This window comes from Lagenorhynchus albirostris, chromosome 3 (assembly GCF_949774975.1).
Source record: "Lagenorhynchus albirostris chromosome 3, mLagAlb1.1, whole genome shotgun sequence".
Classification (NCBI taxonomy): domain Eukaryota; kingdom Metazoa; phylum Chordata; class Mammalia; order Artiodactyla; family Delphinidae; genus Lagenorhynchus; species Lagenorhynchus albirostris.
Genome location: NC_083097.1, coordinates 8,685,456 through 8,705,122, shown reverse-complemented (window position 1 = coordinate 8,705,122; position 19,667 = coordinate 8,685,456). Strand labels below are relative to the sequence as shown.

Here is a 19,667-nt window from a genome sequence, read left to right as displayed (position 1 = left end):
TCTGAAAAGTGAAAACTGATGAGTCATAACATATAAGCATTCTTAAAATTGAATAATTTCAAATAATTCTCCAAGGTCACAATGTTGGGCACTGTCAAGACCACCAGGAACACAGGTATAAGTGAACAAGCTGCATCACTACTCAATGCAGTGAGGGAGAACAAACAGTATGGGGAAGTTGGAGCCCTTAGTAAGAGTGTTAGAAAAGGCTTATTACAGTTTCCTGGCTTGTGTGAGGTGATTTGGGGAGGATTTAAGGAAGCAGGGCTTTGCTCTATTCCAGATGCTAAGTAGAAAGTACAGGTAATCTATAATTGGGTATCTTAATAAATCTTATCCAGAAGAAGGGACAGGCTGAGGCTAATCAAACTGTAGTAGCAAACAAAGGAGCAGCCAATCATGTCAGCCAGGGTACTGGCATGTTGGGGCATTTTTGTGGTTTGAACAATACTCATGTTTTGCCTGCGTTCAGACATGATTATGGAGGGGTCTTGAGTTTGTCTTGATCCATCTTGGTCACAGAGTGGCCTTGTGTGATGCTGATGTTCTGTCAATTGTTCACATTCAGCAGGAGGCCTAGCTCCTGGACCCCAGGGGCTGTTTTGCTCATTTTCAGTGCCGCGTACTGCACAACCTCAGGAGGCGTATACCATCTGTTTGCCACATCTGCAGTGATCTCTTGGGTTACGGTAGCATCTGCCTGACCCCTCCCCTATAAAGTTGTGTTTCCCTCTGAGGTAGCAAGTAATCTGTAAGGTGACACTTTGTCACCATGCAAACAACCACTTCTGCACTGTAGTGGCATCAAAACATGACTGCAAATCCTTCTCCTGTGGAGTGGTAGGGGTCTATATCCCCTTCCCTTAAATCCAGGCCAAACTGTGACTTGCTCATACCCAGCAGAATGTAGTGAAGAGCAACGCTGCAGGACTTCTGAGAAGAGGTCATAAAAAGTGATGCAGGTCTGCCTTGTTTGTAAGAAGCCCAAGTGCCTTGAGGCTACCAAGCTGTAAAAAAGCTCAAGTACATCCAGGGGCTCCAGCCAATAGCCCAGATACGGTGCAACCAATAACCAGCACCAACTCTCACACATGAGTGATGACGTCTCCAAATGATGCCAGCTAATAAGGCTGTCAGATCACACTCAGCCACTGAGCCTTCCCAGATGAGACTCCAGATAACATGAAACAGACACAAGCCAATATACCCTGTCTTAATGTCTGATCCACAGATTCTGTGGACAAAATAAATGGTTGTTTTATGCCGGTAAGCTGGAGCTGCAAGGTAACTTGCTATTGCAGCACAGTAGCTAAAGAACCATCGACTTTCACCTGATAGGTTCAGAATCCATTGACAATCCTTAGAATCAATTATTTTGTTAATTATTGCAAAACAGTAACTTTCCTAATTAATTGTTAATTCTTCTACCTTTATTGCGGGCATTATTCTGTGAAAAACAGCCTTACTTCAATCACTGATGCTATTAGACTACACTGCAATGCAGCTCCTACAGAAAGGCGTCATATACGCTTAACGATTCCCCTTTCTTGCTCCCTTTCACTCTGATTCTAATCTATGAGCACACCGGATGAGAGGAGGTCCCCTATGTCGTATGCTCTGTCTCACTTCAAAGTCTGCCCACTCGCTCCCTCCTGGAATACACTTCTTCCTTTCTCATCCACTCCTCCGCACTCTATCGTGCTGTCCTAGACATTATCTCCTGCAGAAGACCGCACCTGAAGCCCCCAAGCTGGGTAGATGCCTCTCCCACACGATGCAGTGCTTCTTGTGCTTGCCCCAATCACAGCACAGTAACCATCTTTCCCACCAGCCTTTAAGGTCCCCAAGAAGTTCCTGCATTAGTCTCATTTCCATCTCAGTTATACAGTACAGGGTTTGGATGTACATTAAAGAATTCAAGTAAATATTTGCTGTTAGATGAAGTTTATGGGGGTTCTTCATCTGGAAAGTAGAGGACAATTTTCATTTCTGAAAAATTCATCATAATCTACTAAAAGGAGATTTTTAAAACAAGGCTGAAAAGCCTTTGAATGACTGAAGTCAATACCTAGCTCTTTCTCCTAACATCTCTTAAAAACTTGAGGTCTATGACATTAACTTCAGGCTCTAAGTATGACAGAAAAGTTAAATTTCTTTTTCTGTGAGCATTTTAAGGCCTTTGCTGTGACCTGCATAGGTTCCCTCAGAATGCTCTTTTTAATAAGGCCTGTGACTTTGTGGGAAAAAATGCTGCAATTTTTCAAAAGGGTAAGTTATTACTTCGAGTCTCAAAGCCAAAAGGAGCAAGGTATCTCACCCTAACTAAAAGTGAAAAGTTCAACACATTAGTTTGTATCTTTAAACACTGGTGAAGCCTATAGTGACATTTTAAACCTATAAAGTAAGGTATTTTAAAGGTGTTGCATGACCTGCATATTTCAAAAGCTAAAATGCATTATCTAATCGATTTTATGAGTTCCTACAATAGAAAAAATTAAGGAATCTTCCTAAACAAACTGCTTAAAATCACTTTAAACAATTAAGAATTTTTCTGATTCCAAATACATAAAGAAATATCATGAGCAAAAGATACACACTTACCTGCCATGGGTAAAAAAGAGGAGTCTGATCCAAAGGAACCCTCAGGGGGGCAACAATAACCAGCTCAAACAGAAGCCCCAGAAGAAGCGGGACGACTCCAGCCAGCAGCACTGCAACTATCACGGTCTTCATTATCTATCAGGGAATGAAAAGCCTTGTCATTAGAGACTCTATGACTTTTAAGCCAAGCTCTTTATCTCATGTGGAAATTTACTCTTCTTTGACCTGATGCCTAACAGAACGAAGATATACCTTAAACAACTTACATTTTATGTTACACGTTTAAATGAAATCTGAATGTGTAACTATAAAAACTCAAGCTATAACAAAAACATGAAATTACTATGCATTATTGCTACAAAATTATAGGAAATTCATTTTATTACATATATTAATCAGGTGGCTTTGCTGCTTTTCTCAATCTCAGTCTCAGGAGTAGGCTTTTGTTTGTCCATGAAAAGCTACTGGTTGTCCCAGGCCCCTGATCCAGTGGTGGTCCACCCACAGGCTGACCTGTGACCCCTGAGATGGACTGGTATAGTTGAAGGGCTCTGCATAACCCCAGTTAAGGTAATTACCAAGTTGATCAAATTAGCTCCCCTGAAAACAGTACAGTCCAACAGAACTTACTATGATGACAGAAATGTCCTGTATCTGTGTTGTGCAATATGGTAGCCATTAGCCACAGGGCTATTCTATTAACACAGCTCTAGAATTTGGACAAAGTGGCAAAATGAAAATAAAGTAGACACAAAGAGAAGAGATAACATGCAAGAGCCACTATGAAATCCTGACAAAGAAATCAGTTTTTAAAGTGGCCTTGATGTCCCTTTTTCTTAAGGGAGCCTCAGTAAGTACATTCATTTCAACAGCAAGAGATTAAAAATGGTGTGCATTGAGGCAGTACCTACTTCTTCACATGGCAACATACTATGGAAGAATATCAAATGAAAAGTGGTACTAGCTAGTTTCTGTATTTTAAATATAGGTAAGTGTCTCATCTTATGGATTACACAGCAATCAACTCCCTCCATTCTTAATATACATTAATATTAAACAGCTATTAAACTTTCAGTGAAATTAAGATATAAATTCAGATACAAAACCAGAGTTAATTATACAAATGAAAAGGCATAAAGCAGTGACCTAAACATATTTACCAGTCATAGCCAACATTATGATCAATCAGTAAATTACCACACAATTTCCCATTTATGTGAAAAACACTGACTTAATCCTGAAGTCAACATTTGATGTATTAAAAAATCTTTTTTCAATCAGATTTTAGAAAAAATATCATTAAAGGAAATTTCTACTTAAACAAATTGATTTTAATTTTTACAGAATATCTTATTACTCAAGGGCCTTACCGGATCATTTAATAGCATGATTTTCTTTTAACCCTCAAATACATCTGACTATATTTCTCAGAATGAACCAGAAAACTACTGTCTTAAAGGAACACTCTTTCTAATTCAAAAAAATCAACTCTCTTGACTCTATCAACACAGTGAAGAAACAAAAGGGAAAAGATTAAAAGAAATTACTGGAAAAATATTCACTACTCCTGTCAGACAAGATCAGTCTGTATTAGGAAAACCTACCATAAGGGACCACTCCTTAACCTTCTGGAAGATCACTCTGCGTCCCTGTGGCATCCATGCCACCAGCACTGTCACTGCCCTGATGGTTAGCCAACAAACATAGAGACCACAAGCAGCTGTGTAGAGCTCATGGATTTTGGCAGTCCCCGTCCAAAATGACATTAACCAACGGCCAGCAAATACTGAAAATAGAAAAGCTGATATATTACACATGTAGTCATGTAAAGAGAACTCTAATCTTGATGTCAATGTTGTACTACTAGTATTTTCAAAAATTTTAGTCATTTTAAGTCATTATTAAAGAGACATCACATTTTGATATATCAGTGTCTTTGTTAAAAGCAAACCAACAAAATAAAAACAAAACCCCCCAAATTCAAAAGAATGTAATTATTTGACTAAGATACAACCAGACCACAGTAAGTCACTGGGGATGAGCTCTCCTGTGACATGCATTCTGACTTGCCAGGCCAATTACTTGTTCTTTGGGGACTGAAACCACTTGAGGGGGGTGTTATTTTTATTGTCTGTATTATCGAATGAAATCATTATGCACATAACAGGCCAAAAATGGAAAATTTACTTTCTATTATTTGTGTTGTCAATACTTTTAACATTTAGGAACATTACAAATAATTTAGAGTAACTTTCTTTCAATTGGGTCATTCATTAAGATAGAAAACTAAGCTTATTTTAATCAGAAGTGGGCACATTAACAAAATACCACACTAGTTTTTCTTAGGAAAAAAATTAAGATCTAAATATAATGAAACTTAGGAAACATGTGAAAGTTGTCTAAGGGACTGCCTCACACAAAGAGTTATTACAAATAAACTCCACAATGTACCCACAAAAATCTAACTACCAGTCAAGATCATTTATATAGTAACTTTCTTTACATGGTTACTTATCTTAATAAGGCTGGAGAAAAAAGGAAGACTCCATTTCCAGTGTCTTTTTCTCCTTAATACAGTACTTACCTGTTACCTTTCAATGTCTAAAAGGAGCTAGTGGCTGTGCTGAACATGTTCCATACATTTTCTCATTAATCCTCCCAACAACCCTGCAAGCAGCAATGACCTCCACTCTGAAGACTAAGAAACCGAGGCTCAGCAACAGAACCTTGCCCAAGCAAGGTCACACAAGGGCGGAGGCTGAATGTGAACTGTCTACAGGACAGAGCTCATGCTCTTGACCGCGGACGCACACTGCCTCCAGTCAAGCTAAACCACCCCAACAGTCAGGTTTACAAGCCACAGTGCTGATAACGTTACACACTTCTTTGCAATCTCACAGACAGCTTGGATATGAAGATAACTCATTTTTTGAAGACAAATACATGTTAAGTATTTATCTACATGAAATAAACACACGTGCATGTTAAAGATATAAAAATACCACTGATAATTCAGTAAAAATGTCTAGCATTCTATATATACATATTTCTACTCCAAGATTCTTTGTTGCTCTTTTTTGGTTGGTTTTTAAAAATTTAAGGCTTCCCTGGTGGCACAGTGGTTGGGAATCCGCCTGCCAATGCAGAGGACACAGGTTCGAGCCCTGGTCCAGGAAGATCCCACATGCCGCGGAGCAACTAAGCCTATGCACCACAACTACTGAGCCTGTGCTCTAGAGCCCATGTGGCACAACTACTGGAACCCGTGCTCTGCAACAAGAGAGGCCACCACAATGAGAAGCCTGCGCACCGCAACGAAGAGTAGCCCCCCCCTCGCCACAACTAGAGAAAAGCCTGTGCGTAACAATGAAGATGCAACGCAGCCAAAAATAAAATAGAAAAAAAAAAATTTAAAGGCTGCTTTTCATTCCATACTTCACATACTTCTAAAGTGTTTTTGAGAGGTCAGGGTTAGTTTCTAGTTTGCAGTAACTTAACATTAGCTAAAATGCAGCTACAATAAAGTAACCTATGGGGAAAACAGCATCTTCACCACCTTAAATGTGTACTATGACAAAAGCATTTCTATGATTAAACATAACTGCATTCCTTCCACTAGATGGTGGGACTGGATTAACAGGGAAATATTTACTTAACAATCTTTAACGAAATTAATGTACCTGTATTGCCAAATTCAAGCACTAAAACTAGGTTTCCTTCTTTTGTTAACTTTTTAATATTTCTGATAAAAACATGAAAATGGAACATAAAAATCACAAATGTAAAGCTGTCCAAAGTTCAAAAACTGAGTTTTCTCAACAATGTTTACTACACTGCACCCAATAGTTAACTAGACTTTGTCTTTTTAACAGCTGAGGTCTGAGTAGTGAACTTAAGAGCAAAGTTCTCACGGTCAAAAATCATTGTGCAGAAACAGTGAAAAACAACACAACTTTATTTTTACCAGTTTAAGGTGAATCACAACTCTTACAAATTAGAAACTATTCTTTTTTTTTTAAGAAACCTCACTTGAAATTAACTAGCTGCTCTTCCCCAGACTTAGCCCTCATGGGAAAACTCAAGTATTTAATACAAATTTGATTTATAAAGTTATACTGAGTTAGTGCTATAATCAAGACACTAACTCAATAACATGTACAGGCTTGATAAGACCTGAAAATTATCTTCACTTGATTATTTAAGTGGCTAACACATATCAGTATGATTCAGAATCTTCTGGCTTGCTATAACACTAACTAGGAGGCGGCGGGGGGAGGGGGCAGCAAGTTGTTTCTAACACTTTGTCACTGGCTTTGGACTCCACCCCCATCTACCCCTGACCTCTGCAGAAGATGACAAACTACTATATTCATCGACAGCTTCTTACTTGTTAGATGAAGAAACCCTGTTTAGCTGAAATTTAGCGATTAGTATTTATGATTACCAGGTGATAAAGGGAAATAGCCTGGCTTCATAAAGGTCTCTAGCAATAGCATGCAGTGGATTGGAAAGATAATTACATAATGAAGGCAAACATAATTAACATCAAAACACTAGCTTGAAAAAAATGACTTAAGCCACACAGATGACCTTTTTTTTATGCATACATTTTTATTTTAAAATGCTGAAAAATTTTTTATAAAAAAAAGTTCATGAAAAATTTCAACATATACCCAGGCAGAGAAAATCCTATAATAAAATCCTTTGTACTCAATCACCCAGTTTCAAAAATTATCAATTCACAGCCAATCTTAACATCTTCTATAGTTTTGCCTACTTCCCCACCCCCAGAACGCTTTGAAGCAAATCCCAGACAACTTTTTGAGAACCCACACTGCAATAAGAAAATGTCTATATAAAATGAGTGACCACAAGTACTTTACTTCCAAAAATTAATCATAAATTGTATATTGACTCTGTCCCCCTCTGCTCCGATACAAATGAGTCCAATGAAACGCAGAGCCCTATAGAGAACAGTATCCCATATTCAATAAAAATGGGGATAACTACTTCAAGTTTATATGTGATGAAAGATCACATGTCAGCAAGACATACCCTTTTAAAACAAAGCATCTTTTCATGATGTCATTAGCAGAGAGCTAGGATAACCTCATACCTGGTAGAGTAAGGCAGATGAGGCTGGCGATCAGTAAGGTTATACACATGAAGACAATCAACAAAAATATCTGCAAGGCAAAACACAGCAGTGCATAAACAGAATTCATCTGTGCTCAATGCATTTTATGACACTCCTCAAAGAATCAACACAATTCTCCCAGTAAAAAACGATCTGCCTATATTTGTATTTCCAGGATTCCTTCCATTTCACATAAAAAGGAAATTTTCATTTTAGGTAATATTAACTATAATTTTGGCCGAAAGGAAACTGTGCCCACTTTCATATAATCAGATACATCAGCAAGTACCAATATATTTTGAATCAGAGAGCACAAAAATAAAACATAATCAGCTTAGGGCTTCCCTGGTGGCACAGTGGTTGAGAGTCCACCTGCCGATGCAGGGGACACGGGTTCGTGCCCCGGTCTGGGAAGATCCCACATGCCGCAGAGCGGCTGGGCCTGTGAGCCATGGCCGCTGAGCCTGCGCGTCCGGAGCCTGTGCTCCGCAACGGGAGAGGCCACAACAGTGAGAGGCCCGCGTACCGCAAAAAAAACCAAAACAAACAAACAAAAAAACATAATCAGCTTAAATTTTCCCCCACTATTAATTAAAACTAACAATATTTGCTTATTTTTATCAAATTCTCAAAAACAACTTCTCATGAAAGGAAAGCTTATTCCCTAACAGTGCTATCCAATTAGAACTTTCTGTGATAATGGACATGTCTACTCCTGCACTGCCCGACACAGGAACCACTGGCACAAGTGGCCACTAAGCACTTGACATGGGGTCACCATGAATGAGTAACGGAATTTTAAATTCTACTTACTTTGAGTGTGTGTGTTGTCTACAAGAAATGTACCTTCTTTTCTTTTTTCAGTTTCATTGAGGTATAAATGACAAATAAAACTGTAATATATTTAAAGTGTTCAATGTGACTTGATATATGTATACACCGTGAAGGGATTCCCACCATCAAGGTAATTAACACATCCATCACACCACGTATTTACAAACTGTATTTATTTTTAATTAAGTTTAAAAGTAAACAGCCGTTGTAGCTATAGCTGGTGGCTCCTATACTGAGAAGTGCAGTAAAAAGGAAATACACTGAGACAAGAGGGAAGTGGCTACCCCGGACAGAAAGACAGGGTGCTGCTTGCCTTGACCTGACTAAGCCCAAATGGCAGAGCTCCAGCAGGAAGACTGGAAAGCACTGACGATGATAACACTCCGAGAGGGGGCTGGAGCCTTGGTCAGCTTTCGCAGCCAGAGAAATCCCTTAGTGATTCTCTCTCTAATCTAGGCCAGAAGTACCTTCTGCTTAGAAAATACCTTTTGTCAATCCGAAAGCCTCAAGTCTCACAGCTCCACCCCCATCTCTGAGAGCTCCCTCCCCAGCTCTTGCAACTCGCCTGCACCTCCCACCCCCCACTCCACACATTCACCTCCCTGCAGGTTCCATACCTACCATGGCTAACCTGCCTCTTGTCCTGACACAGGGCTGGAATGCCCTTCCCACTTCCCATTTTTTAATCTGCCTGACCCCAAACTTTAAAGACTTAAAGGTATCAACTCCTCCTCCACGAAGCTTCCTGAACAAATTTCAAAAAAGTGTTTTGCGGAGCAAGAAGTGAGCAATCATATGACACGCTACTAATATAGCAGGTGACGTGAGGACTAACACCTGGCCATTGAATCTAACCCCATGAAGGTCACTAGTGACCCTTGACAGGAACAGTTTTGGTGGAGTTTGGGGGTAAGTCTTGCTGAGCCAAGTACTTCCTTAACTAATCTGGTCTTCAGTTTTATCAGATGTAAACAAGAGATTACTACTCATACCTTGCAGCATTGGGATTAATACTACAAGGATTAAAGAGAGGAAAACACTAAAATACCCCCTCCAGTTCCTGACACACAGGTGAAATGAATCAGGAATGGCAACTTCTTATTTGATCTAGGGTCTTCTATCTTGTTCCTTTCCAACAGCAGGGACCAACAGCACATGGACTCCCAACTCCACGGCTTACATCTAAAATTCCATCAGCTTATCCGACATTTACATATATTATGTGTTGCAGAATGAGAGGCCTAAAATGTGGGTTCTTGTCAGGAAGACTGCAAGATGCGTCTACACAGAGGACCATATACTAACAGCGCCGATAACAGCAGAAAAACTCCTCAACAGAAGCTGGAAAGCTCGATCCCTGCTAAGTCGGGGCAGCACCTACCCTGAGTGGGAAATGTGGGGGCCGGCGGTAAGGCTGGAAGCCAACAGGCCCGCCCTGCTGGAGGATGGCTTGGTGGGCTGCATGCAGGCCCTCCCCCACCACGGGGAGGGCGTTGTTATTTCGAGCGTGCTGGTTATTGTTAGCTTGTTGGTTTGCACTGTTCTCATTTTCTTCCTGGTCTCCCAACAAATAGGAATGAAGATCCCTGTGTAAAAATTGCATCAGTGAAAATGCTCACCTCAGATCAGAATAAAACAGAAGACGTGAGACGCGAGACTTACTTTCTTGATAATTATTACTTAGGGGAGAAAATGTATGAGTAGAATCTATGCACAGCACTGCTATTATCTCAATCAGCTCTAAATGTTGCTGCGTGCTTTAAGTTAGACCTTCCCAAACATAAAGTTAATTAGCCTACAAAATACCCATTCAATCTATTTTATGTTTTCTTCAGCCAGTATCTGAGAAGAATCAGTAACTGAAAAAAAAAAAATGTGCAATGCCCAAGATACTCTATGTGAAGAATTTTAGGGAAAAAACTATCAACTTCTTTTTTTCTCTGTAGATGACTACTGTGTCTGCTGTGACACGCAGCTCGACTAAAACATCAAGCCACAAATCAGTTAAGGCACAAATGAGATGGGGGGAAGGAGAGGACTCACGGTAGGGCACTGAGCTGTTAGAGAAGGATAAATGTTCAAATACAACCAAATGCATATAGGCATCCCTTGGAGATACTGTGGGTCTAGTTGCAGACCACTGCAATAAAGCCAGTATTGCATTGCAATCAAGTTTTGTGGTTTCTGAGTGCATACAAAAGTTATGTTTATACTATACTGTCATCTATTAAGTGTGCAGTAGCATTATGTCTTTAAAAACAATGTATATGCCTTAATTTAAAAATACTTTATTGCTAAAAAATGCTAACAATTATCTGACAATGCAAGGTTGCCACAAACCTTCAATTTGTAAAAAATACAGTATCTGTGAAGCACAATAAAAGAAAGTATGCCTATATTTCACATTAAGGTATCTACAGGATGCCACATATTTTCTGAAAAAATGTTTAAACTACCGAGATTAAACTTCTAAATAAGTATATAATATATGAAGCTTGAAAAAACTTAAATGCATCCTGCTGACTAAATGACTGAGAAACCAAATCTGAGAAGAGCTAGCTCACTTATCAGGTTAGGACTTCTAAAATAAGGGTAACTTGGTTTGTTTTTAATGCACTGAAAAGTATTTTATTTTTACCCTGTGTAATGAAATGAAAGAACCTGGGCCAGCAGCAACCCTCTGTGAGAGGGTAAAAACATGTACACATTTCTCCATAAAAGGATACACAATGATTAGAAAAATAAGAAAAATTTAAAACTTTAATAAGCTTTAAACAATACACCTGCAGATAACACTAAATTGTCTCTTATTAAAACTAACTTTTCCTGAGTGGGGCATACTTTTTCAGAAAGGTTATTAAACTGACACAAATGACACACGTACGAGTCACCTGCCTGTACTTACAGCAAGTATCCAGCAGTAACAGTCCACGCTCGCACCAGTCCCTTCAGCCACTGCCGCGTGTGTCCCTGTTCAAGTAACGCTGGTAAGACAACTTGAAGCAGAAGCAGCTCAAGGGACAGTTCACTCACTGGAGCATCACTGAGAGTTACGAAAAGCCATATTTTACAATGTGAATTCGATTTTCCCTTATAACTGTTAGACATCATATTAGACATTTAATGGAATGACAGCAAAACTTCTTGAAGAGTCAAATGAACTCACTGTCTTTATCACCTCATATCCATTCTTCCTTGAAGAACAAGGAACATCCCTCAACCAAAAACTGCTCCCGACAAGGGTTGCAATGACCTTCGTGTTGTTAAAGTGGCGGTCAGGTCTTGGTCCTCACCTCATGTACCGGCTTAGTAGCGTATTACACAACTGGTCGCTCACTGCTCCTCAGAACACTTTCTCCATGAACACCTTTCCGAGACACGCTGAATGCGACCTCCTGGGGCTTCGAATAGCACCTTTCTGTAAATTTCTATATACTGCTCAAACATCTTCCCTAATTCCTAACTTATACATCCAAAGTGCCAACTCAACGTTTCACAGTACACACGAGACATCTTAAGTTGATCATGTTCAATATCAAATTCCCACTCTTCCCCTTAAATCCTGCTCTTCCGCAATCTTCCTCATCCTAGTAAATGGCAACTCCATCCTTCCAGGTGCTCAGGACAGATACTTAGATCCCTGACTGTCTTTCTTCACCTGACATTCAAACAAGCCAGAGAATCCTACTGACTGTACCCTGATACCCTGAATCTAACCACTTCTCATGACTCCACTGCCACTTCCTCCCTCTCAGCCACCGTCGCCTCCCACGGGGATCACGGCATTACCCCTAGCTGCCCTCCTGCTCCGGCCCTGGCCATCCCAACCCTGGCTCTTGTCACAGCCTCCAGAGTGATTCCTGTGAAACTTCTGTCAGACCACTCTTCAGCTCAACCTTTCCAAGAACCCCCCAAATCACTCAAGTTAAAGCCAAAATGCTTACTTACAATGGCTTACAAGGCTCTCTAGGACCTGGCTTTCTTTCCATGACCTCTCTGACCTCACAGCCAACTACTTTTCTCCTCCTTTTACTGCAGCCAAACTGGTCTCCCTGCTGCTCCTCAAACAGACCTCAGGCCACTGCATGTGCCCACCTCCCCTGCAAGGACACTCTGCCTTCAGGGGTTCACATGGCTCCCTCCCTCATCCCCTCCTCCTTCAGGGCCTTCCTCACCTGTCACCTCCTCAGGTCCTCACTAGTCACTTCCTTGCTTCGTATTTTCCCATAGCACTTACGACCCTTTGACATATTATGTATTTTATCTATTTTATTGGCTGTCTCCCCAAGTGAAATATAAGCTCCACAAGGGCACAGATTTTTCTTGATTCTGTTTTGTTCACTGTTACATCCCTTCTACATAGAAAAGAACCTGTTATATAATGGGCCCTCAATTTTGCTGAGTGGAAGAACAGACTAAACACTGTTACAAAAACTTAGCTAAAATTCTAGGTATAAAGAACTACCAAAAAATGGGTCTACGCCAACAATATATAAAGCCAGAAACCGTGCTTCCTGGTTCTCACTGTGACGACCCAAATACATAAGGAGGGAGAACCGACTTTCTCTAGGTAGGGAAAAACTCAGAATAAAACCTCGATTTGGATTTTGACGAAAAGACAGCAGAAGCATGCCAGGCAAACATGGGGAAGAAGGTCATTCCAAACAGAGAGGGAAAGACCAGGAGCAGCTAGGCATTTATGGGGAGACTCAATGGAGGCTGAGCATGGCTGGAGAGGAGAATTCAAGTCAGACAATGCTGGACAAGATGCTCGAAAGGCAGTGTGAGATGCCGAGCCTTGGATGTCATTCTAAATGACCCAGATATTATCGTGTACATTATGGAGGAAGAGGCAGGTGTGTTAAGGATGGATTATAAATGGGAAAAAAACAGGAAGGCCTAAACTAAGGTATTAAGTGGTAAATCACATTGAATTAGACAAGAGACTGTAAAAAGAATTAGAACTGACAAGATTTAAAGACTAATTACAAGTAAATTTGAGGAAGAAATCCAATTTGCCTGGCATATTTAGGTGATGGAAGGGATGAGGCAAATCACTGAAAAAGGGATTATAGGAGGAATGGTGGAGACTAGGTTTCCAGGTTACTTAAGTCTTTAAATCAAAAAAAGATTTTCCATTTATAAGCCATACAGCCTATTTTAATCTACAATTAAATGTATATCTATGGCTACATTACTTATGATGTGCTTTTCATACAAAGATGATGCTACTAGGTATCTCTCATTAGGAATGTTAAACATTTCAATGCTAATCAAAGGCACACTTCATTTGCAGAAAAGTCAGTCCTTCTTTGGAACATGTAACTGCTAAACTAACAATTATGTGATTTAGAACATGGCAAAATTTAGTTATCAGATGATTTCTAATATCTGTAAGAAATGAATGTTTTAAATAAAGGTACTCTGAATATCAAATCCCTACCAGAGTTAAATTAGTAAAGCTTCCGAATTTCAACAACTTACCTATAGAGCATGACATTGTACGGAAGAAAATTAGGCAGCAGACTCTTAATTATCCGTATAGGTAGCCAAAGCATCAGGAGTACAATGGAGCCAAAGACAATCTGCAGCAAGAAAAAGGGCAGGGGACCACTGTAATCACTGTAAATCTGAGAGACAGGCAGACTTCTGAACGTACACATCCAACACACCATCCAAGTCTATACGCGCCCAGGCCACTGAGTGTTCTCATTCAGCACACTATACTTGGCTCACTCTATGTGGAGACTGCATACCTGGGACAGCTGCTCCTCTCTCTCTCTAGGACACGAAGGCTCAAACAGGAGCCACAAAGGATAATCACTGCATGGTATGTGAAAAGAGAGCTAGAAACTCATAATGAAGGATCAAAATTGCCTGCATCTTAATAAACCACCTGTAACAATAAGACATGACCCATACTAATGGCTACAAAAGTTTCCAAAGAACACACATCATTGCTTTTAGAATTTTATCTTGGAAAAACTTAGATTTAACTAGGTAATTTCTTCTTCCAGGCAGGGAAGAAACTTTGAGTTGCTTCTGTTAAGAGTTTAATTTAGAAGCTATTAACAAGTCTCCACTGCTTCAATGCAAATTAAATGTAATTCAGAGACCCATAATTTGGCAATCAATTATACTACTAAAGAACCAAAAGGCATTTTTCTTTACTTACATTTTATTTTTATCAAAGTAACCAATAAAACAGCTATTTGATAACCAACTTCCACAGGCTTAGATAAACTTAATTCAATCTACTCTACCAGTCCTCCTGACCAAAAAAAAAAAAAAAAATCTAAAGGGTAGCCCATTTTACTTCAAAAACAAAAAAAAGTATGCTTACCACTGACAAAATAAATCTTCGGAGATGCCTATAAATAGGCAAGTGAATCATTTCTTGTACTGGATTAAAATCTGGATCATTCAAATTCCTTAGAAACCATAAGACACCAGGTCGAAGTACCTGCAAATATATTTTAAATGCTATAAATACTTACCAATGTCTTCAGGCTCTGCATATGAGCTAAAACATTAATAGAGAAATAAGCTCTTAAAATTATTTTGGCATCTTATAAAATGGGCCCTAGAAAATTCATATAGTTTTCCTGGGAAAAGAAGTTCCTAAATCAGAATCTTTATTAAAACTATCCTGTGTTTGATGTCCTTTGATGCTTTTAACCATTCAGTGGAAAAATTTAAGTACAATTTGTCAAGAAATCTAGATCTCCAAGATGAAAAATAAGTTTTGTTTGTTTGGTTTTTTGGCCTCACCACGTGGCAAGAGGGATCTTAGTTCCCTCATCAGGGATAGAACCTATGCCTCCTGCAGTGGCGGCACAGAGTCTTAACCACTGGACCGCCAGGGAAGTCTCGAAAAATAAGTATTTTTATAAAAATTATCACTATATTGTATAATCTGGAAAGGATTAGGTTACAATTTATAAGTGTCCTAAACGGAAGATGTGATTTCAGTCTCACACTTCCCGAAAAGAGTTACATTAATTAAAAAACTTTCAGTTTCTCAGTATCTTCATTTTACCATCTACATCTTTCCCCCTTGCTCAGTAGGAAGCATCAACCCTAAAGGCTATGGGCGATGGGCAATGAATGGGTCTGGGGATTAGTTCTGGGTGGCTCACACTCACTGAGCTACCCTGTATAAAAAGCATCTCATCTGCCCAAATTCTATTTCTCCACCTTCCAAACAAAGGGGTTATGATATGTGAGCTTTAAGGTTCAATCTAACTCTAAAATACTAGAATTCTGTATCAACAAAAAACCACCACATTGATAAAATGAAAAAATTCAGTATAAAATAATCACTGAACAACGCAATTTAAAGGTCAGGTATAATTACAATTAAAAAACACATTATTAATGTAGTCTCAATCACTAATTTCAAAACAAGGATACAAGCTTTGTTTGCAAACAGAATTTACTGAACTTATACTATATGATTCAGGAGAATATTTTGGCCCCCAGGCTCATCCCCAGCTCCTCAAATCTCTCAAAGAGCAAAGTAACCAAGAACTACATTAAGCGTTTGTGCTTCTGTGTTCCATTCACACTGGATTAGTCGTCAGCCTGCTCCTTTGGGCCCTGCATATCTCCATCACCACTCTCAATGGAGTAAGCTGACTTGTTCCATGGCTGTATCCCTTCCCAGGATGCAAAAATCAAGGAGAGTGGAGACTGTGTCTCTGTTTCTCACTATTACCCCAGCATACATCACAGTGTCTGGCACAGAGTGAGCATGCAGTACTATTTGGGGAAAGAATGCACAGAGGAAAGTACACTTATCAGAATTACTCAAGTTTTATACTTCATTTTGTAGCAGATGACTAAGCATGAGATGTATACTAGTCAAATACTGACCCTATTTTCACTGCCCCCAAATCAGTAAGGACTGCATTCTGAAAACAGGATTAGTAAAAGTACCCATCTGGTGAGTGAACCAGAATCATAAAGGACCCTCACTATAATTCTATACTTTAGGTGTCTGCTTCAAGACCACTTTACATATTTGATCCTGCAAAACCATACCCTTTGGGTATTTCCAGCATTAAATGTCCCTGGATGAAGTCCAAGACAGGCTCACATCACATAAAGTTCCAAGAATATGTATTTGAGGATGGTTAAAATACCAAGTAAAACAAGTGTTTTAATTTAATTTTTATCCCTCAGTCTATTCATCTTTCAAACTCAAAACTAATTAGACAGAAATAATAAAACTTGTCAATTTTTGAGACAAATTACTAAAAAACAGTTTAAAGCAATTGAGCCAAACTAGGCTATTAGTTGTTCCCTCTTAGAATAAAATAACAGAGAAAATGATTTAGCTAGGAAACCATCATAGCCTTTAAGGCATGACTTATGGTTAAGGCAAAAGTCCTTTTCGTAAATGTACAGTGTTGGAACTTCCCTGTAGAACTTACCTCTCTCAGTAACAGAATGAAGGAGGCAAAGTAGAACACATATACCATTCCCACCAGCCAATGCAGAAACATGGTAGTACCTGGAGCCGACTGAAAGCTCAGTTCTCGATCTTTCAGAGTAGCATCAAACATTTCCTAAATCAAAACAGTACACGAGAGAGATTTGTACTGCTTACATCTGCTGAATTAATATCTTCATATTCTACGAAGTGAATGAATCACTATGCATGTAGGTTCTGATGTTTCTAGAATTACAGTTCTCTTAAAGCCATTTCATCGTATCACAGAAATACAAATGATATAGGTTGGATACCATTTCAAAGACGTATATGACACTTCAGAAATTTTACAGAGGCAATACTGATAAACCAGTTGGTGAATAAGAACTTTACCAATATTGCTATTGTGAAAGAACCATTTTTGGTTAACATAATACTTTCCTTTCTTGGTTACAGGTATGAATTCATGACAAGTTTTAATAGTAAGGTATGGGAGAAAATGTTATTTCAGAACCAAAGGCAGCTTTTCTACATTTAAATTTTTTTGAAAAGTAAAAAAGTGGACTTCCCTGGTGGCACAGTGGTTAAGAAACCGCCTGCCAATGCAGGGGACATGGGTTCGATCCCTGGTCCGGGAAGATCCCACATGCCACAGAGTAACTAAACCCGTGCGCCACAACTATGGACGGAGACTGCGCTCTGCAACTACTGAGCCCACGTGCCACAACTACTGAAGCCCACCCTCTTGTGCTGTGCAACAAGAGAAGCCACCGCAATGAGAAGCCCACGCACCACAACCAAGAGTAGCACTGCTCTCTGCAACTAGAGAAAGCCCACGTGCAGCAACGAAGACCCAATGCAGCCAAAAGTAAATTAATTAATTAAAAAAGAAAAGAAAAAACTGATGATCACTGACAGTCATTAAAGATTTTAATCAAGACTAAACACTTTAGTTAAAACAAATGGTTAGGTTGAATTAATTATTACAAAGGCAGTCTTCTTTTCAGATTACTCTTTTTCGGTTTTTTTTTTTTGCACTGCATGGTGCTGCCTGCGGGAGTTCCCCAACCAAGGACTGAACTCAGGCCACAGCAGTGAAAGCACCCAGTCCTAACCAATAGACCACCAGGACCTCCCTCGAATTACTCTTTTTATACACAACGTCTTGGCATCTTCATAAAACTCAAAAGAGTTAAACGAGGAAAAGAACTCTCCACTGGTTATCAGGAAGGTTCCAGTCAAAATACTCTAACATCAGAAATGTGCACAGAGCCTCACAAAAATCAGGTACTCAGGAAAAATTAGCAACATTAAGACTCTACAATGATACATTCTCCGAAAAAACAAACTATTATCAAATATTGACTTTACATTAAAGGAACACACCCTAAAGACCACTTTTTAAAAAGCCTTTAAATTATCAGATTGTATGACAATGAATAATAAACTCACCAGGGAACAAATATCCAGCCACCAGCCACAAATGAGAGGGAACACTCCAATTTCTACCACCACTAGCAAAGAGACCTTAAGTAAAAACAAAGGTCATCAACATCACTCAAATGGGAGAAATCATTTCCAGTCTTAAGTTATAACAGGAATTACCTTCACAACAATATAGCAGACTCCCAGCAAGCGACGAGACCTATGAAATTTAACAAGAGTTGCCAAGCCCTACAGCATGTAGTCAAGGAAAACCTGAACATTTAAAGAAAGATACAGAAAAACAAGGTCCTACTGTATATAGCACAGAGAAACATATTCAATATCCTATGATAAACCATAATGGAAAAGAATATTTAAAAAAAGAATGTATACATATGTATAACTGAATCACTGCTGTACAGCAGAAATGAACACATTGTAAATCAACTATACTTCAATAAAAAATTTTTTTTAATTAAAAAAAGGATACAGTGAAACAGGTAACTATTTAGGTAAGTTAATATTATTTGACAGAGAGAATTTATTCCATATTTTTTCTGCTCTCATCCTCACTACAAATACCTACAACTTCTACTAAAAAGACAAGTAGAGAGAAATAGTTTGGTCATTAATAAGAACAACCCTTGGGTAAGCACAATAACATTACTGAACACTAAGCTGGTTCATTAAAGGATACATGACAAATTATCAGTGTTATTGCTAGAAGTATATACCCAACTATGGTCGTGATTAGGCCTTCAAAATGGGATGCTTGGACCTAGAAATAAGAAAATAAATAAACAAAATGTAATTTCACCACATGGCCTACACCCCAGTTTAACAATGTTTATTAAACAATCCAAGTAGACTAAATGTGAACTATCTCAGGAATTTGTAACTAAAAAACAACTATAAAATCCCCTCTAGATGACACCTCTGCAAACCAGATTCTCCCATGGACTGCTATTTATTACGAAAAGATGAGGTAAAATGAAAAAATAACACTTTACTCAAACAGACAAAATAATAAGAGTAGAGTGAATTAAATTTTACAAAAATAAGAAAAAAGTTGTAACCGTCTGCACTTCAGTCCATTCTGAAGTGGACCTGCTAAAGGCTGAGCACTGAAAAGAGCAGCACAGAGTCCAAGCCGTCCTCTGGCCAAGGTACATCTTAGCCACCCTATCTCCTAACCACAATGTTTCAGTTTCCCTTGCTCGCCAAATCTGTTTCATT

General features: G+C 39.1%; 1 protein-coding gene across 5 annotated transcripts in view; it reads right to left on the bottom strand.

Annotated features, from left to right (window-relative positions):
- MARCHF6 (membrane associated ring-CH-type finger 6) overlaps nt 1-19,667 on the bottom strand; it is a 76,007-nt gene that overhangs the window by 12,584 nt on the left and 43,756 nt on the right. For all 5 annotated transcript variants that reach the window (XR_009539966.1, XM_060146866.1, XM_060146867.1 and 2 more), the window contains 11 exons: nt 19,129-19,209; nt 18,612-18,680; nt 18,459-18,533; nt 17,008-17,142; nt 14,916-15,035; nt 14,057-14,157; nt 11,478-11,615; nt 9,954-10,158; nt 7,718-7,787; nt 4,206-4,387; nt 2,602-2,736 (listed from right to left, as the gene is read on the bottom strand). Coding sequence is in view for 4 of the 5 variants with exons in the window: in XM_060146866.1 (XP_060002849.1) it covers nt 2,602-2,736; nt 4,206-4,387; nt 7,718-7,787; nt 9,954-10,158; nt 11,478-11,615; nt 14,057-14,157; nt 14,916-15,035; nt 17,008-17,142; nt 18,459-18,533; nt 18,612-18,680; nt 19,129-19,209 (1,311 nt within the window). In the remaining variant the exon portion in view is untranslated. The remainder of the gene's footprint in view (nt 1-2,601; nt 2,737-4,205; nt 4,388-7,717; nt 7,788-9,953; nt 10,159-11,477; nt 11,616-14,056; nt 14,158-14,915; nt 15,036-17,007; nt 17,143-18,458; nt 18,534-18,611; nt 18,681-19,128; nt 19,210-19,667) is intronic.